Below are 24,353 nucleotides of genomic sequence, written 5' to 3'. Positions count from 1 at the left end.
AATAGGGAGATATTGTAGGTGTGTGTGTTTGAAGTAGTTAGGTTGTTCTGCACAGAATGCTCCATGAAGTAGTTTCAGCTACATTGAAATAATGGTCACCTTTTTGTGTATCGGCATAATTGCTCCCATGTGAATAGGTTTATTCCTGTCTTCAAAATTGATGTGAATGGAGAGGAGAAGGAGAGGAGAAAGTGTAGATGCAGCTTTGTGGAAGCTGTCTTACAGAATGAAGGAGATCCTCCGTTTAGATTATACCAGGGGGTACAGAATGCATTTCATAATCTTCAGTGAATGAAAATTGATTTTTACAGAAGCTCTAATGAGATGATGCAGTCTTTGACTGAATTGCAAGCAAACTGTAAAGTAGTCTCATTATTTTGACACCATGTTTATCATGCCTGCTGACATATCATGCTTGAGAAATGTTATACTTTATGTGACAGTACATTTAATGCTATCAAAGCATGACTTTTCCTACAGTAATCAAGAATATTATAACTGCAATTTCTTTTGAAAAAGAGCTAAGTTGGAAGCGATATCTTCTTCTGTAATGCAAGATCGACTTTATAATTGTGTTCATATCTTTCTCTCCCATGTAAGTCAAAAAGTGGAAGATTCCTCTGTTGTCTTCCAGAAAGTGCTCCAAATCCATAGTCTCCCCCATAACATACAAACCTCCCTATTTTAGGTCTCACATGCTTTTTGGGGTTCTTCTTCTCCTCCTCGTCCAGGATGTGGAGCAGGAGCTCCAGCTCCAGATCAGCCTGAAGATGGAGATGGAGATGGCCATGAGGCTCCTGGAGACGGACATCCATGAGAAGCAGGATACCATCATATCGCTACGGAAACAGCTGGACGAGATCAAGGCCATCAACATTGATCTGTATAAGAAGATACAGGTGAGGCTTTCTCCCTGAAGATGATCGTGATAGGTGATGGTGATTATGATGATAGTGATGATGGTGATTATGACGATGGTGGTAATGATGATGGTGGTTCAGGTGGTGGTGGTGTGTATGGTTTAAATATTTCTGTCTCTGCTTCTGATGATAATGTTGATGATGGTTGTGGTAGTAGTGATGATGATGATGATTTTGTTGATTACGATGATAATGATGATGGTGGTTGTTGATGGTGATGGTGGTGATTATGATGGTGGTGATGATGATGATGATATAATGTAGATGGTAATTTTGGCACTAATGTATTTTTTGAATGATATCAACCTTGACAAGGCATGTATCAAATTCTCCATGAGAATAGCTTGAGTAGTTGTTAACTAATGGTCAAATATTGAAGTGCCAAGGATGTTATCATTCTATGCTACAGCATATATACATCAGACAGCCATTTTCCCTACTAGATCTAACTGAAGAATTGAACCATTTTAAGTGAAAACATTACCATCAAGTCAAGGTATTTCAAAATAATGTATTAGTATACTGAATCAATGAAAATTTGAATGAAATTGTACTTTATAAAAGAAGTTTCTGCTATTCAAAGATAAAGAAGTCACAAGAGGGTGATAATGGCATTAATTTCGTAACAAGTCTATGATGAGAGCATTTTTAATAGTGATCCAGCAATTACAGAAGATTTCAGGGTGAAAATTAGTGTAGCCTTTGAACCACTGCTTTGACTCCCAGACACTTCCAGGAAGATCTGTGGTCAAAGTTCAGGGACACCTCAAATGATATCTCAGAGGAATTTGTTGAGTAATGAAGAGCAAATTTTGGTAGGAGCGTAGCATTATGAACTACTTATGTTTGAAGCTTGCATCCCGGAACAAAGGGGAAAATATGTATTTTTTTCATGAATGCAAGAAGAAATTTCTTCTCTTAAAATATCTATTTCAGATGAATTGGACATAATGTTGATATGCCCTTCATAATGATGTTCCTGTCATTTATAGGCAGACCAGGTGCCCATATTTCATAGAGAAGTTTGTAATAATTGTAAGCTACAATGATATCAGTAACCATGGCAGCAGTCGGAAAAAAACCATTCAGTTGTCAAAATGTGAGTGCTGCTGCAATATATGCAATTCATGCAACTTTTGCAACTATTGCAAAACAGTTTAATGAAACGGACCCATTATGAACATGATAAGGCGATTTCTGCATAAACCAAATGATGCCTGTGATCTACACGTACCATGAGAACAGGTTGACGGATGCGATCTGCCACAATAATATTTTTGTCCTGCGTTTGTCTCCACAGGGCAATGAGGAGACGATGAAACACAAATCCGACCTGGTCGGTAAACTTGAGGATAAGACCAACCAGATGGTGGAGACCATCAAACAACTCGAGGAAAGGTGAGCTCTTGCTGGCTTTCCAGATTATGATGATACTGTTAATAGTGGATTATAATGACTACTTTTTTCCCCCCTTCACTCTGCACACAGATGGTTCAGACAGGTTAGTCCAAATTCTTGCTGAGATTAATTCAAAAATTGCATGTACGCTTTTATAATCCAGACTACAGTTGTACTTTACTCTTCACACATCTTCCCTTTGTGTCTCGTCAGACTATCACCTCAGCCCTGCTGTAAGTTTCTATTCATTGCCTGCCTACCAGAAATTTATATCCTATGATATTGTCATATAAAATCCTCTATGTGAAATTACTATTGCAAATGAAGCCCACCCTTGTTCACTAGAATGCATAGATGTCTGCGGTGTGTGATTCAAATTGACGCTATTCCAGATCCCTGCAATGATTTTAAGTAGCTCATTATTACCTGAAAATGTTCTCATGCAGGGCATTTCCAAAGATTTTGTTTTTATTTCCTAACTGCCCAAGTGGTTATTTTAGGAAAGACCCTTGGGCAAGTGCCTATACATATCACTTGCCTAGCCGTGAGTTTCAGTAGCCCCAGACTAGTTGGACAAGTGGATCTGTAGTAAGCAGCCTGCTATGCTGGTACCAGAATTTGTGTATTGGAAAGCAGGCTGTTGCTGAGTGTTTATTGTATTGTAATGATAATGATTATTGTAATGATGATTGTGAAAAGGGGATGAATTCACTTTGTGCATATGTAGCTCTTATTCTCTGTGCTACTTTTTGAGTATTACATGAGAATACATAGAGTTGCATCCATTTTATCAATCCTGTACAGAAAAAACATAAACCAGTATGTAACTGACAGTATGTAATTGTCAATATTTAAACCGGTAGTATGTAACTTTCAGTATTTAATCTTAGTATGTAATTATCAGTATATAACTGACAGTAAATAACTGTCGCTATGTTATTGTCACTGTCGGTGCACTTCTATTTCATAAGTGCTTGTTCATGTCACATTCCTTTCTCAACATAAAGAGATCCTGACACATGAATGTTTTAGAGCAGTCAAAGACAAAAAAAAAAAAGAAAAGAAAAGAAAAGAAAACAAAACAAGCGATGCTACTTGCATGATTGTTTGGTGTTATTGTGAAATTGCATCATCACCTTTAGCTAGATATTGTCAGACATTCTATACTTTCATATATTTTTATCCCATCTTCTTTCCCTTGGTCCCACACACGCTTATTGTTGTTGCCATCCTTGGTGTCCTACTCACTGCCGTTAATGGTTCCCCGCTCGGTGTTTGGTCTGCAAATTGGTGTCATGCTCTTCCATGTCTGGAACGTCCCCCCTCCCATGTGTGCCCATGTTTTGCCCGCATGCAGACTGCGAGAATCGGATCGCCAAAAGCAGGCGGCCGCCGAAACGGCGCGCAAACTCGGGATGCAGATTGCAGATAGAGATGCAAAATGGTATGTTTTTGTCTTCATTTTATATCCAGATTTAGTTTTTAAATCTAATGTTGGCAAGAGTTGTGTACAATGCTGTTTTCCCGGGTACATTGTTTCTTATCATATCACAGTGCAGGAATACTGATTGGAAGTCCCCAACTGTAGAGACATTGGCATTTTTTGTATATATTTATTTATTCATTTATTTTTATTTATTTATTTATTTTTTTTTTTTGGGGGGGGGGAGGGGGGACAGGAATTACAGATCATATCATATCCAGTGAGTAGATATGATAATGCAGTGAACTGAGCCCCCAAACCTGTCTGTGTCAAATCTCATCATACCACCTCCATGTTACCCACCGAGGGTCCACAAAAATATTTCCAAATATTTGATAGAATGCTGAATGTGTATTTTCACACACTCAGTATATGGATATTGACCATGCCTACTGACCGTCGCAGATTGTTTCAGACATATGCATACCTGATTCCAGTGTGAGGGTGATCCCCCACGTATCCCAGTTTTTCTTGTTTGCCCAGTCACTATTATTATCTTTAGCTGTAGTCAACTGCTCATATCTATCTTAAGTCTTCTTCTAAATCTGGCACCTAAACATGTTGCCACTGCCCGAGAACTGCCGGCGGCACATTGAGGTCAACATCCGTTTGAAAGATGCTGTGATAGGTTTCTTCTTTGTAGCATGGTTCTTTCTTCTGAACAATCTCAGTTATATTTTATTTTATTCTGCTTCCAACAATTCAAACAATTCAATGTCTATGTTTGTATTCAAAGTTGTGGCTTTAGTAGCAAACTGTGAACGTATAAGCTTGCGTATACGTATGCTTCTTTGTCATGAGTTATTTTATGCATATTTTGTAAACTTTATTAGCAATTCTCTCATATTTACTCTCTGTGAAGTTGTGGCGAAAATTTATGTAAATGCATGCTGTGTAACTCAGTGTTAATACTTAAAGTGATCATCAGTACCAAAAATATCTTATTCTCTCTATTAGATGTCTAAACCCTTTATAAGTTGGATTTGTAATGATGTTCAAGGACGTGATGTTGATCACATGTAACAAGCTGTTGGATTTGAAACATGCTACAGGGTCTACCAGCAAACTTAGCTTCAGATGTTCTCCGTAGGATAATTGTGTTCTGCAAAGTAGGGTGATACCAAATTGTAGTGTGCAGTCTAATGTGTGTGTGTGTTAGTTCTAAAGAGAACCTTGTTTAGAGGAATAGTGGGAGAGGATAATATTCCACCACACGAGGGCAGAATAGTTGTAATTGTTAATGTTGCCTCTCTCTCATTCTCGTAGTACTTATTTTTGCTTCTCCTTGCCTTATTCTCTTCATTATACCCTCTTGTACTATCCATCTGAGACTTGCTTTTCAGAGTGACTGCATGCAAGTGATAGGCCACAAACTACAATACAAGATGAAATGCAGATTCACTGCACTTGATGCTTCACTCATATGATAGGACTTCCAATCCTTTTGTCAATTTCTGTATGATATTCCAGTGGTCATGACTTTTCCATACACATTTCAATTGTTCAATTTTGCTCACTAAAGATTTCGCTGTAGAGTTGCTGCTAAAATGAGATTTTTCATGGAGTAAATTTCACATATACTGTTTAGCTACACTCCAGTGGCTTTGTATTAAATGATGTAATTATAATATTGTTTCCCTTCAAAGTTGGACTTTGTGGAGATTTGCCCTTTAAAGCTACAAATTTTATGCCCTGTGATGATGTATTATCCAGGGTGGAACTGTTGGTGCAAGACAGGCTGAAGAAATATTAATATACGGCGCAGTCTTTATTATTCATCGAAAATTGACATCTCCGTAGAGGACTGAGCAATCCTTTCCTCTCTGCTCTTTAAATTTCAAAGTCACTTTCAGCTTTTCCACTTGATTTGATGGCTGGGAATACCATGTGTCACAGAACCTGTGTGCTTTGAGAAATTGTGTCATGTAGAACACGTAGAACATAAAAAGTAGGAAAATACTAGAATGCGTAAGTGACAGTTGGTACCCCATCTCTATCGCAAAAATCTGCGTGGGAGTGGCGAAGCAGGCGGCTTATAACACTTCCAACAGGGTCATGTCTGATGCGCGCATCCAGAGCCCCTGTCGCCACGAATAGACCGCACGTCGTAATCGTCAATTATGCAATGCGTGTCCTTGGATACATGCTCCGCCATGGAGTACTGCCAAAAGAAAGAAGCAAAGCCATGTGCGTGAAATATCGCTGCATGGGGTTTCAGAGTTCACGGCTTGACTGCTAGACAGAACTTGGAGGCAAGCCATGAAAAGTGACTTGCAGAGATCGTGTCCAATTGTTCTTTTCACAAACAGACAACATACTCAAATGCAAGGCTATTTCAGCAGTGAAATAGACACAGCTGATCATAAAGTTTATACCAAAATGATACAACTGATAAAAAAAAAACTTTTGATACCTCTTGATGCCTCCAGCAAAAGTATCTCTTTTTCATAAAAATCCTTGTACCTTTAAGGAAAACAAAAACACAAACACACAAAATAAGACACACATTAAGAGATGAGTACTTTTAGCATATGAATGATTCTTTTGAGTGTTATTCTTTTTGAAATGTATCAAACATGAATACAGGACTTTGCACTCATGGTAGTGCCAGCTGCCTTTAGAATCTAAAGGGATCGTATAGTATTGGCTGAAACCTAACTTAAAGATTCTAACATTTTTCGGTGAGATAATGAGAAACCTTTTATGAAATATGCAAAAGCATGTAATTCCATTTATCCAAGAGGAATTCAAAGTTTATTTCATAAGTGGTTTCTTCATATCTCACAAAAAAATAAAAGCCCAATCCTTATCTTCACCAATGCTATACCATCCCTTTAAAAGGATGGTATAGTATTGGTTGAGGTGAGGATTCAGCTTTTAACTTTTTGTGAGACACTTAGAAACCACTTTATGAAATGTTCTAGAGCATACATTTCTTAGAGGAATTCAACGTTTATTTGACAAAAATTGGTTTTGAAATGGCTGAGATATCCAAAAACAAAGTAAAACAAAGTGATCCTAATAAAAGGTGGGTTTTATTAGGATCGCTTTGTTTTGGATATCTCAGCCATTTCAAAACCAAGTTTCATCAAATAAACTTTGAATTCCTGTGAGAATTATATGCTCTTCCATATTTCATAAGAGGTCTCCACTATCTTAAAAAATCACTATAAAAAGGTTGGAAACCTGAAGCCACATCTGAACCAAAACTGTACCATCCTTTTAAGCCAGAAATTAAGAAAAGTCACGTAATTTTATTTTTTTTCAAATTGTCATTACCCCATTTACATGATGCCTAATTAAAAAAAAAAAAGAAGAAGATCATCATAAAAAACATCAACTTCATAGTTTGTTTAATTCTGTCACATAGAATTTGTTGATACTTTATATGTTAGCAAAATGCCAGTGCTCACTCTCCTAATCATCATCCTTCACTCTGTCTGATTTTCCCTTTACACCATAGCTCCAACCTGGCTGCCGACCTCAAGGTGGAGGGGGAGTGGCGGGCCACGTTACAGAAGGAGATTGCCCAGGAGAAGGAGCTGATAGGCCAGCTACAGGTGGAGATCCGGGAGATGAGCGAGCTGCGGACCCAGCTGGCCGACCTGTCGGGCCGGCATGAGGAACTGCGCCGCACCTGTCACGAGCAGGAGCTGGCCCTGGCCGAGATGGGCTCCAAACTCAGCGAGTGAGTTTGGTTGTTTGCTCATTTGTTTGTTGGGGGGGGGGAGGGGGGGCTTGGTGGTCAAACTCACCTGCATTGAGCATGATCCAGTGTGTCATTGTGTCATCACAGAATTTGATGTAAAGTCATCTGGTAATGATTTTGATGTTGGTATTTTTCTCTTCTTATCACACTTCAGACCTTCACTTTCCAGTGACATATGGCTGTACGAGTCATCTCACTTTAATTCAGAACATGACTGTCCACAAAACAGTTTGCAAATGTTCACAGACAATGAGTTTTTCCTTGTATGCACCTGCCATCTTCAGTTGCATCATCACAATGGCTTGACAAAGCTACTTAACTTTTGTGGTCCGATTTTAGTATGTGTGTATTTCTTTTTCTTCACCATAGTCTCGGCTTTCAAATGAAATGTTATCATGATTTGTGCCATTTTGCCTGTGTAACGACATGCCACACAAACAGCAAGAAAGCTGATGACCAGATAGCACAGTCAGTTTTTGCGTGTTCTCCCACAGGATCGAATATTATCAATAACATCATCAAGAACAAGTGGCAAAATCATTGAATATTCATTGACTGACTTCATTCTATTCTTTGATTTTTTTGAAAGTCAACAAACTGAGCTGGTGTCCAAGTGTTTGTTGATGTGGTTGTTAGTTTCATCAGGGAGGTGGTGCCATGCTTTCATTCACTAGACCCTTGAGGTTTCCAGTGACATGTGATTTGTCTTTCTTTTTTTTTTCTTTTTTTTTACACTTGATCTTATACACAAACAGTGAGAGAGCTAGCCACCAGAAAAACACATTGGGTGATTTCAAGTTCTGTGCTAGTGCCAGTCCTATCTCAGCACTATTACTGGCGATAAAACCAATCTTGAAATCAGTCGGTGTTGGGAGGTTGACCACAAAATTATGACATATTTCCAGTAGTTGGTGCTGGGCTCGTTGTTGAATGTTGTCTGCTGAACCGAACGCCACCCTTTTGTTGGCCATTTGCATACTTTTTCCCCATTGGCCAACACGAGCCCTTGGGGATTATTATTTTTGTCATTTCAAGTTCGGTGTTGGTGTTTGTGTTGCCGTGCGAGACCCACATTCACCTCCATAATAGATGCATGTTGTACGTGCAAAGTCTATGCTAATGCAATGGTCGCCCACCAACGTACACAAACATTCTAGACATGGCTACATAGATCTGAGCTTGGAAGCAAAATTAAGGTAGCTGTGTTTTAAAGGGGGGATGAAATATGTGTCCTTTTAATTTGTCTTCCTCATTATGTGTCCACAACTAAACATTTGTGGCTACATCTTCTAACATTTGTATTTGTATTCCTAATCATGCTCAGTCACCTCTCTAGCACAGTACTAATTGTCCCCTCAGTATTCATAAATTCTGCTGTCAAAAAGTAGAAAAGCTTGCTGTCAAAAAGTAGAAAAGCTTGCCACAAGAATAACATGTTAAAGGGGAATTCCAGTCAAATTTAAAGTTATTTGAAAAGAAAAGAGTAACATTTTACCAGCACAGCAGTGAAAATTTCTTCTAAATTTGATTAAAAGGAGGAGGAAGAGAAGAAGACAAAGAAGAAGAAGACAAAGGCGAAGGAGCAGATGGAGCAGAAAATAAAGCAAAAGAAGATAAATAAAAAGAAGAAGCAAAGGAGATGGAGGAGGAAAGGAAGGTTTGATAGGCACTGTGTACACGTAACCATTCCAAAGTTTGCACGTGTTACAACTTTTGTTTGACTCACAGAAATAGTTACCTTCTCTTCCAAACGCCAGGGGGGTTTGCGAAGGAATTCTGGAGGAGTGCTGACATTCCACATTCTACAAGCAAAATGCGTGACATCATTTGACGCCTTTTTTAACGTTGCTTCATTTACTTCAGAGACTCAAAATGTTTCGCTCGAGTCAACTCCAATATGCTTGAGTGCAGCGAGGAAATGAGAGGAAATTCGTGGAATTTTTTTTATTTCCCATGGCCACACTTCACGGTTTGGCGCAGCGCCCATGGAAAATCTGCAAGCCATATTGGGATCAGATTTGCAGATGCCAAAGGGGGAGATTGAGTGCGAGATAACAGAACGGTGAGGGACGTCAAGAGAGCCTTAGATTTAACCCTTCAACATTAAGAAACTTCATGCGAGCAATCAACCTTTACTCGCTAAAGGTAGCAGTTAGTGTCACACTTTTGCATGGGTTTTGACAAATTGTGTTTTTACAGACATTTGCTCACAGAGTGGGGTAATACAGGGAGGATATTAGTATGGCAGGGAAAGACACACACACAGATTATTGCTAGCCAACGCCCCACATACGCACATACGCCCAGTCTAGCGTGGGCAGCCTCGGACACTTTGGTATGTTTTTTACGAGGAGCAGCCATGGCTAGCCGATGTGCTGAAGTTCTACCTGATTGAGTTTTATCAAAATAGGTCTGTCAATTTTAAGAATGAACAGAGTTCTGCTGGAATGGTCAGTGAGAAAGAAAATTCCACAGCCTTTGCTTGGAGATGCAGAACAAAATTGTAGTTCCTATTCCTTGAATTCACTTAGGCCTCTTGGATGTGTATTAATCATTTTATTTTGGGTCAAGCACTGTTCTATGAACATTCAAAAAATATTGTGTTCATCTTTGTAGGTGTTTGTGCAGGAGTTATGGGTGGTTGGACAAAAGGGGTGATAAATGGTGACTCTGTGAGCGTGTGCGTATATGTTTTTTGTCATGAAGGCATGGAGCCTTGCCAGATTTGTGGATACGAATCAGCTTTGCGGTTGGGTCGGAATGCTTTGCAGGCTCCCAAACTCCCAGTCCCTCAGCCACCATGGGTGCAAGGCATGGGCGTACAGTGGTTTTGTATTTGAGTATCAACCCATGTCAAGTCTGATGCCAGTAACCACTGGGTAAGACAGACCCAGTTTCGCTGAAAGTGGGAGGGGATATCAAAGATGGCTGCTGCCTATAATTTTGTTGTTGTTGTTGTCCATGTTAATCATGTTAAACCATGTGCTGTATACACCATGTATTTCAAGAAATATTTTTTTTTCCAGAGTTTCATATTTAAAGCTTGGTTCTAATTGTGAATACAACAAAACACAAAAATATCAACTCAGATCCTGACATAAATGCGACTTGTGCGCATACATTTGTCCATTCATTACTGTACTTCAAGATCCCAAATACTAGAAATTCCATCAGGAAGTCCCAATTCACAGGAATGTTAGACTCGTGGTGTACGTTGTATATAATGTGTGATTAATAGGTGGTGTAAATATGTCATGTATACAGTAATTATTGCTGTTGCAGTTATATAAAAATGTTTTTCTAAGCTTAAAAGGCTTTGAATTCAAATCCCACCCTTTTTATACATCTGCGTACACTATGGTCTACCCATGACGTCCTTCTGAACCCAGATATGTTGAGTGGATACTTGGCACTACCACAGTATACAAATGATGCACGGATCTGAGTGTATGAGTAGGAATTATGTGCATATGTGAATTATGAAATTATATATAATTCCATAGTAGCTGCATGCACACAATATTCCTACTCATTGTTGTTTGACACAAAAAAGACATACATTATTTGTTGTATAGATCGGTGACAAATTTTGCCCCAAATCTACTATTTTATTATATTTCTGACAATTGAATTTACAAGTCTCTTATTTTGGCTTGCCATAGATGATACCATGCATCAGTAATAAGCCAGTTCACAGTTAGCTCATAGGCACATTGGTACAAATGACCTTTCTTTTTTTCTCAAGTGGTTAGGTACTTCACTCGTTTTCAAAGCAGCATGATGCATAAGCATACCCACAATGTAAGGAATTCACGTCCAGACAAAGAATGAACTTGCACAGAGCAGGTGACATCTAGAATGGTCTGTCAATTGACACTTTGGCTGGCATTCATTTCATTGTTTTGTATTGAATGCATAAACAAAGTCTTTCTACCAACATTGCTAAATACCAGGCTTGCTGTCAGGTGAATGTGCTAGTAAGCACCATTTACAAGGGTTACATGAATTTATAATCATTACATCAGGGATGCTTGTCTCAGTGAATTCAAAGACAAACACGCCTGATCGTACAAATGACCTTTTTCTGCTCATGCGCAAGTGGAACTGTAAACTGGCTTATTACTGATGCATTGTACTGATGCATGCCTAGCCATCTCTTGCGAAATGCGTGAATGCTTGCTAAGTGCGCAAACTCTTTGTTACAAGTATGTGCAACAACATATTTACTGCATCTATTGCCAGTGATCAAACATGCTGCCAGTAAAAATTGCTACATGGCTCTCGACCAAGGAGATTGCAGGATTTTTCTCTACCCATTGTATAGTGATGGTAATGACATTGTCATTACTGTCATAAAGATCATTATTGTTCTCAACTTTCAACGTTATCATCATCATATTTATCATCAGTTTAATCACCACCATCATTTACCATTGCAGATCGCAGCTGAAGATGGACAATATGAAGGAGGTGGTGCAGTCGACGGAGGGGCGGGTGTGGGCAGACGACAAAGACGTCAAGGACTGCATGCACTGCCAGAAGCCCTTTTCAGTGGCCAGGAGAAAGGTCAGTCCACCCCTCTCTTACTTTTTCCTGTGACCGAGACAAAGAAAAAAATCCCACCCCTGTCTCTTATTCATTCCTAGAGTGACCTTGCATGATTCACGCAGACATTTGCACATTACATTGCCTTGACTCGGGCGCAGGTGAGATTGCGCGAGCACGACCACCGCACTCACTGTCGGGATTTGCGTTTTATTCTCGGCACAAGGTCCACCCGTATGAATTGAGGTTGCGTTCGATGCTTGATGTTTGCAACTGAGTCTGGATGATTCAGCCGTCATTTTCAAGGTCTTGCTCGAGTGCTTTCTTTTCTTTCTTTCTTTCTTTTTTTTTTTTTTTTTTTTTAATACAGACTGCAAGTATTACCCCTACAGATGCGGATCAAATCGAGTGTTGCCAATAGACGTGAAGTACATGACAAGCTGTCAGTCTTATTGAAGTAACCCGACTTCCACCTGTTCAAAAATAACACCTTGAAAATGTCAGCTTACAGACACAATGTGAGACGTGTGGCATGAAAATATCACCTCATGATCCCTTAATCAGCTCTAAAAGGAAAAAGAAAGGAAAAATCTGACACCTCGCCGATGTAATTGAGATTGATTTATTGGTGTCTGTTCGAGAGACATCACTCCAGGCTATTGCTTCATGGACAGATATCAGAATTGCACGACGGGGATCAACGATCATAATGCTCATGGGTTGTCTTGAGAGCACGTATTATCAATTGTGCCTTGAAGACCAGGGCAAGCAGTCTGTATGTCATCATGCGGATGTGATTCAAACTTTTTTTTTCTTTGTCTTCTCTTTAGCCTTGTTCTTTTTTTTCCTCCAAAGCCTTTTTTTATACCCCCGCCACACATAGTTTAGTTTTTAGTAAAGTACCCCTGTTGTAAATTTCTTCAAGCACTGAGATTTGCTGGAAAAATATATATCAAAAGCAGCTATCATTTTCATTGTAAGCGTTGTTATCATTATTACCTCCGCCAAGGGAGGAGGTTATGTTTTCGTTACCATTGGTTTGTGTGTTCGTTGGTTAGTTAGTTAGTTAGTTAGTTAGTTTGTCCGTGTGCAAAATAACTCAAAAAGTAGTTAACGGATTGGGATGAAACTTGCAGGAAAGGTTGAGAATGACACAAGTAACAAACGATTAGCTTTTGGTAGTGATCCGACAATTTTGGGTTAATATATGAAGGAATTTTGATATTTTGGCAGGTAGGGTCAATGAACTTGGGAGTTCAGGCTGCGCGTACAGTGCACTCCCGTTATAACGAACACGGTTATAACGAAATTTCGTTATAACGAAGTAAATCTTCTGGTCCCAAAATTATCACCATTAAAGTCTATGGTAAAAAATTCGCTTATAACGAACACGGTTATAGCGAAATTTCCGTTATAACGAAGTCTTTTCCGAGCGCCACAGACAAAGAAAAACAAAAGAAATGCGAATTGCTTTCGAAAATTCGTAGCGGAACAAGCATATAGGTTCTCTGCATGGGTGAACTCTTCACACCTCTGTGTGTTCGCTCTTTGTGTCACGCACAGTTTCTGAGGGGAACTTGCGTTTATTATTGTGATACAATTATCCTATCACATTTCACATAGCTTTCCAGTGTATGATAAGTATTCAGCTAACAGAATATATGTGGTTTTCTTGTTTTCGTTATATATTGTATTTGTGCGGTTATAACGAAATTTCGTTATAACGAAGGAAAACTGCCGGTCCCGAGCATTTCGTTATAACGGGAGTGCACTGTATTTGAGGTTTGCATGCGCGCACTAAAGTGCGTGCTCTAGTTTCTGCTAGGGCGAGACGCGCCGTGCAGCTGAGGGTTTATGATGTAACAAAGGCTTCTATATCAGGAAATCGGGCGACTTTCAGCACACAATGCTATAAGTACGTATGGGTGGAAATCACTGATATCTCTATGGAAGAACAAGATCAGTGGTGGAAATGAGCCGCATGCTTGGCGGAGGTCTGCGCTCTCAGAGTGCCTCTCTAGTATTATAATATTTTCTTATCATTGTATCCCCCGGTACATGTACTGCAAGATATTTTAGATTCAGCAGTGTTACACTGTTGCTACAATGTCACATTTGTGTGCACAATACTGACAGCATTTCTTGACCGAATTTATTGAAATTCGGTATGGAGATGTATCATCAAAAAGCCTAGCCACCTTGAACTTTTGGTGGTGGCACAATTACTTGTTACATCTTTATACAAAAACAGGTTGATTTTTGAGGGTGTGCTTGTGTGCACTCTGTTATCCTCATTTCTGGACTAATTTTGTTCAAGTTTTGTACAAAGGTGTGCTCTTCCATGCACATTTCTTATTCAGTTTTCTTCAAAACTTGTGTTGTGGTGCATCATGGTAAAGCATAGAATCCTATTGTTTTTTTATAACACTCCTCCCAGTGTTCCGCCTTTGATAGGGTCAAAGGTTATACTAGTATTTGTTGGAAGTCTTGTGTGTGCCATGCAGATGGCATTTCATGTCAAATAAACATGATGGTGTCACACACACAAGTAGTTATGTACATTTTATGTATAAGGTATCAAGGCTGTATGCATGGTTGTTTTAATGTGTATGTACACAGGTGGACCAGATTAATGGAGAACATTCTATATGATGTAGATATAGAACATACAGGCTGACCAGATCAGTGGAGAATTTTCTACGTGGTATACAATGTAGCTACAGTACATGCATGTGACAGGAAATACATTATAGCTCACTCAATCTAGAATGATTTCACCCATTCCAGAATATTCTGGGAAGTGCTTACATATTTGGCTGAGTGAGGCACTGTCCCTGTAGCCCAATGTGATTGGTATAGTTAATTTTGGCAATGATGTTATGCACATAGTTAGGCAGTGACTCATCCAGGATTCCTGGAACTTGGACTTGCTAGTACAATTGTATGTTCAGGTATGTGGCCCCAGGTTGGAGAAAATTACAGAATGTACTAGAAAGGGGTGAATGGATAGTATATAAGCCGGAGAAATTCTGAGGTAGGCAGAGTACCTAACACCTCTGCTCTGAGAGTTACGTCACTTCTGGCTCTGAAGCGACTTGTTATAGTCAGTCCTGTGTTACCTGCTGACCTGCTATACAAACTGTGTTTGTGGAGTTAAGATGGGAGACATTTTGCCTGCAGAGAATTAATTTGCCTACATTGGAGATAGACTCCATGTTTTAGTGTCAACGGACATTGTTACGGCAAAGCTGTGACGGGCTGGATTCCTTGCTGGACATTATAAAGTGAATCATCATTCAACGCATCAACTGGACGTGGTCGTCACAACGTTTGGATTCTGCGCGCTTCGCCGTGGACATACACGGTATATCGTGGATTTTACCCCTGATTTATACTGTGGATTAATGCAACCTGTGCCTCTGGAGTTACGTCGGAGGAATCATTCATCGGCACGTCAAGGATTATTCATTTGTGCATCAAACATTGCATTTGGACCTTCTCAATTAAAGGATTACCTGATATCAGATACGTGTAAGTGATTCCACTATTGATTTATAATTGTTTTATTGATCATTATTGTACTGATGTGAAAACCGATTACGAGTCTGTACCCACAATATCACCGTTAATAAACCGCCTGAACATTAGTTGATTGTTTCTTTTGTGCGATCGTTCTCAGAGTGATTTTGGTCGTAACAGTGGTCAAATCTAGACTCCTGGTTTTTTTGTTCAATCTTTCATAGGGTCAAAGGTCATGTTGAGGTTGCTGACCTCTGTACAGTCTACTGCCACAGGTTTTGAGTTTTTTTTTTCCTCTGGTATTGTGAACCACTTGAACTGTGAAGCAGTTGAAATCAAATTTGGTGGACATTATGGCATTGAGGTGTAGACGTGGAAACCTGATTTTTGTGTTTGCCAGACAAAGCATTGCTATGGTAACCACAATTTTACCAAAACATTTGGGGATTTCTACATAAACTTGGGATGTACAACAAAGAGCACAGCAGACCTGATTAAACTATAAACAGTACTCACAAGGTACTACACTCATACACATACACACACACACAAACTAACAGAACCTTTTATCAAACCCCGGTTCAATTCATTTTCATAGGAGTTTGAGCTGCTGGAGCAGGGGTATCAATCACCTTCAGTGATAGTTCTAGTTTGTATGAGCAAATTATGATCAATTAAACAGGACAGTGAAAGTATTCATTGAGATTGTATTGTTTTTCTTTTAAAAAATACAAAAGCAAAGCAGTTGAGGTACCTCACAGCTTCAATTCTGTACTATTATGCCATTTGAAATTGAATTCAAATAGAAATCACATCTCATGATAGAATTGTAATGATACAGCACTGACATGATTCATACAGCAGCATAGGTGTCAAATTATGGAAAAATATTTTCATAAATATAAAATATGTACTATAATCAGAGAGATTGTTTAGAAGCATTTCCATAATACTTTGTTCAATTTACCTATAGGATTGAGACAAATATAATTTTGTTGATGTTAACACATCACTGACCACTTATTGGAAGTCCAACAACATTGAAACTGTCATTTTTCACTTTATTGTGTTTTTTCTCACTGTTTTTAAAGTCAATTTTAACTCAGCTTGGACAATCCTTTAACTCTTTATGTGCCACGTTCGCACCTCCGACTCAGTCGACGGCGTGTCAACTTCGCATATTCCGCTCAAATGCACAAACCCGCCCAAACAGATCGATAAATCGTCAAATGCCACAGTACAATGAAACCATTTCTCGGGATTCAATTCCTCTCATCTATAGCTTGCATTTTGTGTGGTGATTGACTAACAAGCAGTGTTTCATACTGGATTTGCAAGCAGATTCTAAGTTTCTGTCACTGCTTTATGTGCAAAAGTCATACATTTACGTTAATGTAGCTACTGGGCATTTGAAAGAAAAGCAATTATAGATTTGTCATAGAGTTTTCATCGATGCAAAGCTTGGCATTTTCTCTACAACTTTGTTCACTTTGTCTATAAATCTATAAAAGTCATGTTATACAATGTAGATTTGAAAAACAGAATGTTTTATCAATGCATGACTACGTTGGTGTCTCAGAATAATGTGGCACACGGGGGGGGGGGGGGGGGGGGTTTCCACCATGGCACATAAAGAGTTAAACACATGACTCATTGCACTAATTAGACACATGATTGAATTCATGGCGACTATGCCAGTGTTAATTCTCGAAGTTTGTTTGTGTCTTAACCCATTGAGGACAGACCGATTTTGCTACAACACGCATTTCCCATAGACACCTGCCCGATTATACTCAGGAATCGTCTTCAGTGGGTTAAGGTGACTGTCATAAAAGGATGCCTTCATCTTCAAGGGAAAACTAAAAGGAAACTGGGAGAATGTTTCAATTTCCCCACCCAAGCTGCATCTGTGGTTTATTTTAGGCGCGATATGACTCATGCTATCGTGATATTTGATAACATATGGTGCAAATAGAAAGAGTTCTGGAAAGAGTGAAAGTGTCTTTAAATGAGACATCATGTCAAGTTTAAGGTCCAGACAGAATTGCCTTGAAAGGATCAGAACTTTAACATGGAATGAATCCAGTGACAATTATTACCAGGAGAGAGGAATCCCTATGTTAAAGTCTCTCTTACACAATTAGTGCATTTCAGAGTCGTGGAAAATACAATTTGTCATCAGTGTAATTACTGTTGTGTTGCTTATTGGTTGCCCTTCTGCCTTACCTCATACTGAATAGGAAATCTACTTGTATGTAGTCTAGTGCAATTCTTTTAAGCGCAGTTTACATTCTAGATGCTTTTTATCTCACAACAGTTTTGTATGCAATACTATGCTCAGGTTTATATGCAGGATTTTCCTAATTGTACACATACTGATACATGTTATAGAATGGTAGGGCTTTTTAGCAAGTTGCACCAAAGTTTCTTCTCTTTAACTCTTTATGTGCCACATTCACATACCTGACTCAGTTGATGGCATGCCAAGTTCACATATTCTGCTCTAACCCACAAACCCGCCCCAACCAATCGATAAATTGCCAAAGTCCAATGAAATAATTTCTTTCGATTCCATTTCTGTCACATGCAGCTTGCATTTTATGTGGTGATTGATTCTCGAGTTGTGTTCCCGACTGGATTTGCAACTAAATTCTATCAAGTTTCTGTTACCGTACTGTTTTGTGTGCAAAAGTCATGCCTCTACAATAATGTTATAGCTAGTGGTCATTTGACAGAACAACAATCATGGTTTTTTCTCATTGCAACTGATCAGTTGCAATGAGAAAAAACACATCTCGACGGAAGAATTTCACTAACTTGAATAATCATGGTTTTGACATACAATTTACATCAAAGCAGTGCTTGGCATTTTCTGTACAACATTGCTCATTAAATGTCCAGGATAACAAAAATCTATAAAAGTTGCCTAGATTTGAAAAAAAAAGAGTGTTTTCCCAAAGCATGACTATGTTGCTATCTCAGAATAACATGGCACACAAGGGGTTTGCACCATGGGACATAGAAAGTTAAAGCTCCTTCTGATTCCCTTTCCTTCATCAAACTTTTTCACACCTACTCCGTGGTTTCATTCATCAACTTCCTCTCTCTCCTTCTCTCACACAGCACCACTGTCGGAACTGCGGCGGGATCTACTGCGGGCCGTGCTCGGACAACCTCATGCCCCTGCCCTCGTTTGCCAAACCGGTCCGCGTCTGCGACAACTGTCACACAGAGCTACTCCAGCGGTACTCGGCGACTTCCAGATGAGGAGGGAAGAAGACACGCCCACCTCCACCAACATCTCTCTCCTCTCTCTCACTCTCTTTGGCTATCTCCTGGTCACGTCTTGCCCACCCTGCAGAGCAACTCGATGTCAGTTCATACTCCCCGTACTTTGTGCCCTGTCTGTGTCATGCCGCTGCATGTCGTTGTACTTCTGCCTCGTGAATTTCGACGAAAACCACAATGTCAAAAGCTGTGTAGGGGTTCTGCGCCGCTACGTTCATCACGTTTCAATTTAGTGGTCCTAAACGGTGTTGCGTAGGTCTAACATGCAATGTGGTCTTAATTGTAGGCATGCTTCCTCCAAGCAAGAATGTCCATTGCAAATTCCCCCAAGCTTGTTCAGGGTTTGCCCAAGGCTTGCCTGGCATAGCAGTGAGTAGTGATGCACGTAAGGAAAATTCCATGTTCAACTCTGATAGCGGACGGAATGCAGGAATTGGTATTCTTATTCCAGTCATGCTTACACTGAGTGTTAAATCATCTCTTGACAAAATGCCAACTTTTGCAAAAGCATATTTCACGCACATACATTGTAGCTGGTATGTGTCATAATTGTGTGGTTTTGCCACGCAAGTAACACCAACCTTCCTTTCCTGTGAATACCGTCTTCTTGGCCACAGTGACACAATTCAAAATCAATTTCATTTTACTTTGACCCATAGACAGTGAGGGCAGCTCTTTGACTCTTGAATATTATTTGTGTATGCAATACTTTGGGGTGTTGTTGTGATAGTTTAAGGAAAAAAGGAATATCAAAGACTTATGGTATTTGTCACAAGCTTCTGTAAGCATGAGCAAGATCAACCTGAGGTTTGGTTTGCAATGCTTGGAGGTGATACATGTATGGAAGAAAAACCTTGTGGACACGTGAATGTTGCCCTTTTGTGATGTGGTGATTACTTCAGCTTGAATTCATTGTCACTTCATCATTAAACTCTGAGAATCTGAAATATTGGTTTGTCCAGACATAGAAACTGTGTAAGCCTTACGTCGCGGAGACTGGTTCGTCATTTCTGTGAGTCAAAATTCCTACAAGTAGCCATCATGTGGGCATGTGACTGCAGCCCTCAGCGTAGGATTTAAAGGGATGGTATAGTATTGGTGAAGATGAGGATTCGGCTTCTAACTTTTTTGCGAGATATCAAGAAATCACTTGTGAAATAGTAGAGAGTATACCATTCAAAGAAGAATTCAAAGTTTATTTGATGAAAATTGGTTTTAAAATGGTTGAGACATCCAAAAACAAAGTAAGACAAAGCCGTTGGAATAAAAGGTGGGACCCACCTTTTCTAATAGTATTGCTCTGTTTTGGGTTTCTCAACCATTTCAAAACCAGTTTTCATCAAATAAACGTTGAATTTCTCTTGAAATTACATGCTCCTTCGTATTTCATAAGAGGTTTGTCATTATCTCGCCAAAAAATTTTAGATGCTTGAAGTTAGGTCTCAACCAAAGCTATACGATCCCTTTAAACCATGTGACCAACAGATGTGTGTAGCATGTGTCGTAAACAGTGACCCTTTGGCAGCATGGGGCCGTTTAAACACTGGTGATTCAAAGCACAAGCCTTTGGAGTTTCCTAACCAAGTTGAAAATGTGGAGAAACAATGACTACACTTTTGGCTCTGCCTGAGAATATCCGTGCTAGGACTCATTGATTCCTTTGCAGTCTCCAAGAGGAGTTAATGTGGACGGAATGGAGATAAGTTGTAAAGTTGTAGAAGTCATACATGTATATATTATAATCACTTCACCAAGCCCCCAGAAAAAGAAATGGCCTCTGGTATGACAACACACAACAAGCTAATAGCTCTGTTCACGCTTGTAACAAGATTGTACGACCACCTGTGTACTGTAGTATCACATATCTGTCCATCTGCATGACATGAATGAATTATACACAGACATTTCATCATAGTCAAATGCGCTCTCATTGGTCTGAATAGCGGTCTTGCACTTGCAAATGTTAACAAAACCTCACATGAATGGGGCGCAGCACTTATGTACGTAGATTTGTGAATAGAGAGTTACTTTACAGTTTTCTCCCCATTGGCCAGACACGATAAACCCGACTACAATGTAACTCTGTATGGAGGCACAAATATGAAGGATATGCAAGTGGGTCACAAACTATATTCCCTGAGAGCTTTGCTCCTTTCCGGCTTGCCTGATGTCTGTTTTGTACATTTGGTCATTGTGTGCTCACTTTCAATTCCAAGTTCCAGAATGCAAAGAATGGAACCAGTGCCATGGTTGAGATGCATTTTGAATTTTTTTCCTTTTTATCTGTTAAATAGAACTTGGCTGAATTTGATCTTGAATGGTTCAAATATGCAAAATCCTTCGTGTCTGTGATTGCGTAGACTTTTTAAAAAGTCAAAAAAAAAGTGAGCAGTTTGTATAAAGTCAGGATCATCTAACCCCTGAATCTTGCTAACAGAATGGCTTGTATGTCACAATGATTAGGTATGGCAGTCAGTAAAGCCAGGTTGATTCTCTGAAGGAGAATTTTGTTATTAAGAAGAAGAAAAAAAAACTGTCATTGTGCAAGTCAGGATGGCCAAAATTATCCACGTGCAATAAGAGACCTGCGCCACTTTTTTGGCACAAGTCTTATCCTGAATTCAAAATAACATGGAGATTTTTTTTTTCATAGGGAGCAAATTAAATGATACAAGATAGAATGTCTTTATTCTTCAGGGATCTGATGCCTGGTTTAACAGTGTTTGATTTGTAAACAAGTCTCCAGTCGATTTGAACACATGTCAGTCTGACAGACATGCAAAGTAAAGAGGAGTGCCTCTCACTTTGCAGGTCCCTCAAAGTTCGGACAAATGATTCATGCTCAGTCCACTGAGTGCTACATTGTGCTTCACCACAGGAAATTTGTAACATTCAGTTTGTCTTTCACACTGTAGGTCACTTGCACTCTTTGACCAAGAGCAAAATAATAGTGACTTTTGGAAATGAGTATAATTACGTTTTTCTCTTGGGTACAGGGACAAAGAGCTTTATGTTTTGAGGGCTCTCTGTCAGCTGTCTATAGCCGCGGTCAAACTGGCAAAACGAGTTGATGTTTAACTTCAAGAACATTATGCTCATTTGTTCACACCAGCAGCCAATCTTCAGTTCTTGAGGTTTTGGTCACTGACTGGTGGTATGTGCAAAAACAGAACAACAACATTAACAATGCACACACATACATCCCAATGAGTGCATGCTTCGGAAGCACCACTGCAAACAGGCAGTGGACTGGTCATGTGACAAAACAAAGTTTCAGTTAAGTGAGCGTTCAGACTGCACAAACTTCAGGAAGATTTCCCTGGTTTGAATGGGAAGTTTCACAAGAAGTCTTGTGAAAAGTTTTCTGGAAGTTTGTGGTCACACTGGCAAATCTTCGAGAACTTGAACTTCTCAAAGTTTATCCTGTGTGCCTGCAGCTAATTTGTGAAACTCACATAAACTGGCTATCATGTAAACCTTGAAACGTCAAAGGAAGCCATCATTGGGCCAGGTGCATCCCTTTGAGTGCAAAAGAAGATACATGCCTGTTAGAGGAGACTCGCTATCATTAGGTTTCTAACATTACTGAAATAATTTCAATTGATTTGCCAATCATGTTAAACCGTTGTCTTACATTGGCAAGATGTACTGTAGACCTATCTGGAGAATAATGCGATATATAGGGGAGGCATAAAACCAGTCACCATAGCAACATATCTCGTTTTCCTGATTTTTTTTTTTTTTTTTTTTTTTTACTGTGAATGATAGGGTCATTGAACTTTCTTCAGTTTGTATGAGTCATTTTATACGAACTTGTAGGTGTGCATGTATGTCATGAACCTTTCAGGCCTCCTTACATGTATCAAGAAAAGTGCCACTAATTCTGACAAGATGCCAATGAGCAATGAATGAATCAGTGAAACTCCAAGATAGCTGTTAGGCTCTACGTGTAAGTGTCTGTTGAGCGAACTTCATCCAGTTGCAAACCAATCATGATGAAAAGCCCTCAAACTGACAAGGATGAAGGATGATACTATGCAGGCTGCAAAGAATGATATTGTGATCAGATATTGGCTGAAGGGGTCGAATGTGAAGGTCAACAAACTATGCACAAGGAGAGCAGTTTTACTTGTTTTTGGAGCACAGATAATTTGGTGTTGGTAATGCATGAAACTTAAGATACAGGCAAACCTGTCTATAGTGACCACAGACCCAAGGGAAACAAAAAGAGTCTCCTTTATATATAGGTGGCCACTATAGACAGGTTCTCCAACAATTCATATGTTTGACATGCATATACATGTATCATCATTGTATACATGTATTGGTACTTTTATGTACATGTATGTATATAAGTATGGCCATGTTTCATTAAACCATGCCAGTGTTGATTGCATTATTACACACCAAAATGCAGACACCAGGCTTTTCACGAGTGCATTGCTCTGCCTGAATGATGGGTGACTGCAGTGGTGGTGATCATTTACCTATTTGCCATACATGTTTGCCATGACTGCAAAGCAGGAATACACGCTTAAATTATCTGCTCCATGTTGGTCTGTGGCCGCTATATACAGTTGAAAATCTACCATGGGATACAAAATACCTTGGCGTGTTAGACAAGTGGCCACTGTACACAGGGTGTTTAACATGAATTTTCTCTTTGGAGGATTTTTGAGTGGCTATAATGTACGGAATGTGACCACTATGGAGAGGTGGCCACTGGCCACTGTATATCGTAAGTGAAATTATTGACAGTAGACAGATATAATTGCATTGATTGGATGAAAAAAGGCATTCAAGTCTTGTTCAGTGTCCCTTTTATCTTGCACAGTCATTTTATTGGCAACTTTGACAGGGCAGATTGTGTAATGACTTGCTTTAAGTGTAGGTCAGCAATCACAAAGACATATAGGCCTAAACAAAGAAATGTCTCAGTTAAAATATGTATTTGTTTTTAAAGATATTAGTATGTGAGTCAGACACGCAAAAACATTCTTCATTTTATACTTTTGCTACTTCAATCTTTGGATTCAATATTTGTTGCTCAGTCATGCATGTTTCTGATCAGACACGAGAAATGTTTGGGCCGGTGTGGTATTTTTTTTTTGTATGCATAATCAAAGAGATATATATATTACGCATTTCGCGCAGATCACTTTTATGTCACTATATATATGAATATATTTCATGAATGCATGTTGAAATAACTGCCACAAGTTTGTCAGTGCTATGAAGGGCTGGCATTAAAATGTGTGTGCTGGATGAAGTAAAATGGCTTTAGTCAGCACACAGCCTTGTTTTGTTTGTGATGCTTATCTCATGACATGCTCAATCCTGTGGAATTGATAAATGTTGATTTAAAGGGATATTCCAGACGATTTTCATAATTTCACATCATGTAGTACATAAATCGACAACTCCATGTATAGAATTGTGGAATTTATTGTGGTTCTTGAGCAGAGAAACAATACTTTGAAAAACTTTAAAC

General features: G+C 39.3%; 1 protein-coding gene across 1 annotated transcript in view; it reads left to right on the top strand.

The window, feature by feature from the left end:
* LOC140229002 (RUN and FYVE domain-containing protein 2-like) overlaps nucleotides 1-19,903 on the top strand; it is a 68,857-nt gene extending 48,954 nt beyond the window's left edge. Inside the window, exons 9-14 of the mRNA XM_072309264.1 lie at nucleotides 732-899; nucleotides 2,221-2,318; nucleotides 3,676-3,762; nucleotides 7,265-7,489; nucleotides 11,950-12,076; nucleotides 18,698-19,903. Of these exons, the coding sequence (XP_072165365.1) occupies nucleotides 732-899; nucleotides 2,221-2,318; nucleotides 3,676-3,762; nucleotides 7,265-7,489; nucleotides 11,950-12,076; nucleotides 18,698-18,841 (849 nt within the window). The 3' untranslated portion in view covers nucleotides 18,842-19,903. The remainder of the gene's footprint in view (nucleotides 1-731; nucleotides 900-2,220; nucleotides 2,319-3,675; nucleotides 3,763-7,264; nucleotides 7,490-11,949; nucleotides 12,077-18,697) is intronic.
* The last annotated feature ends 4,450 nt before the right edge of the window (nucleotides 19,904-24,353 follow it).

This window comes from Diadema setosum, chromosome 5 (assembly GCF_964275005.1).
Source record: "Diadema setosum chromosome 5, eeDiaSeto1, whole genome shotgun sequence".
Lineage (NCBI taxonomy): Eukaryota > Metazoa > Echinodermata > Echinoidea > Diadematoida > Diadematidae > Diadema > Diadema setosum.
The sequence above is the reverse complement of the archived record's forward strand: the minus strand, read 5'-3'. Positions and strand labels throughout refer to the sequence as shown.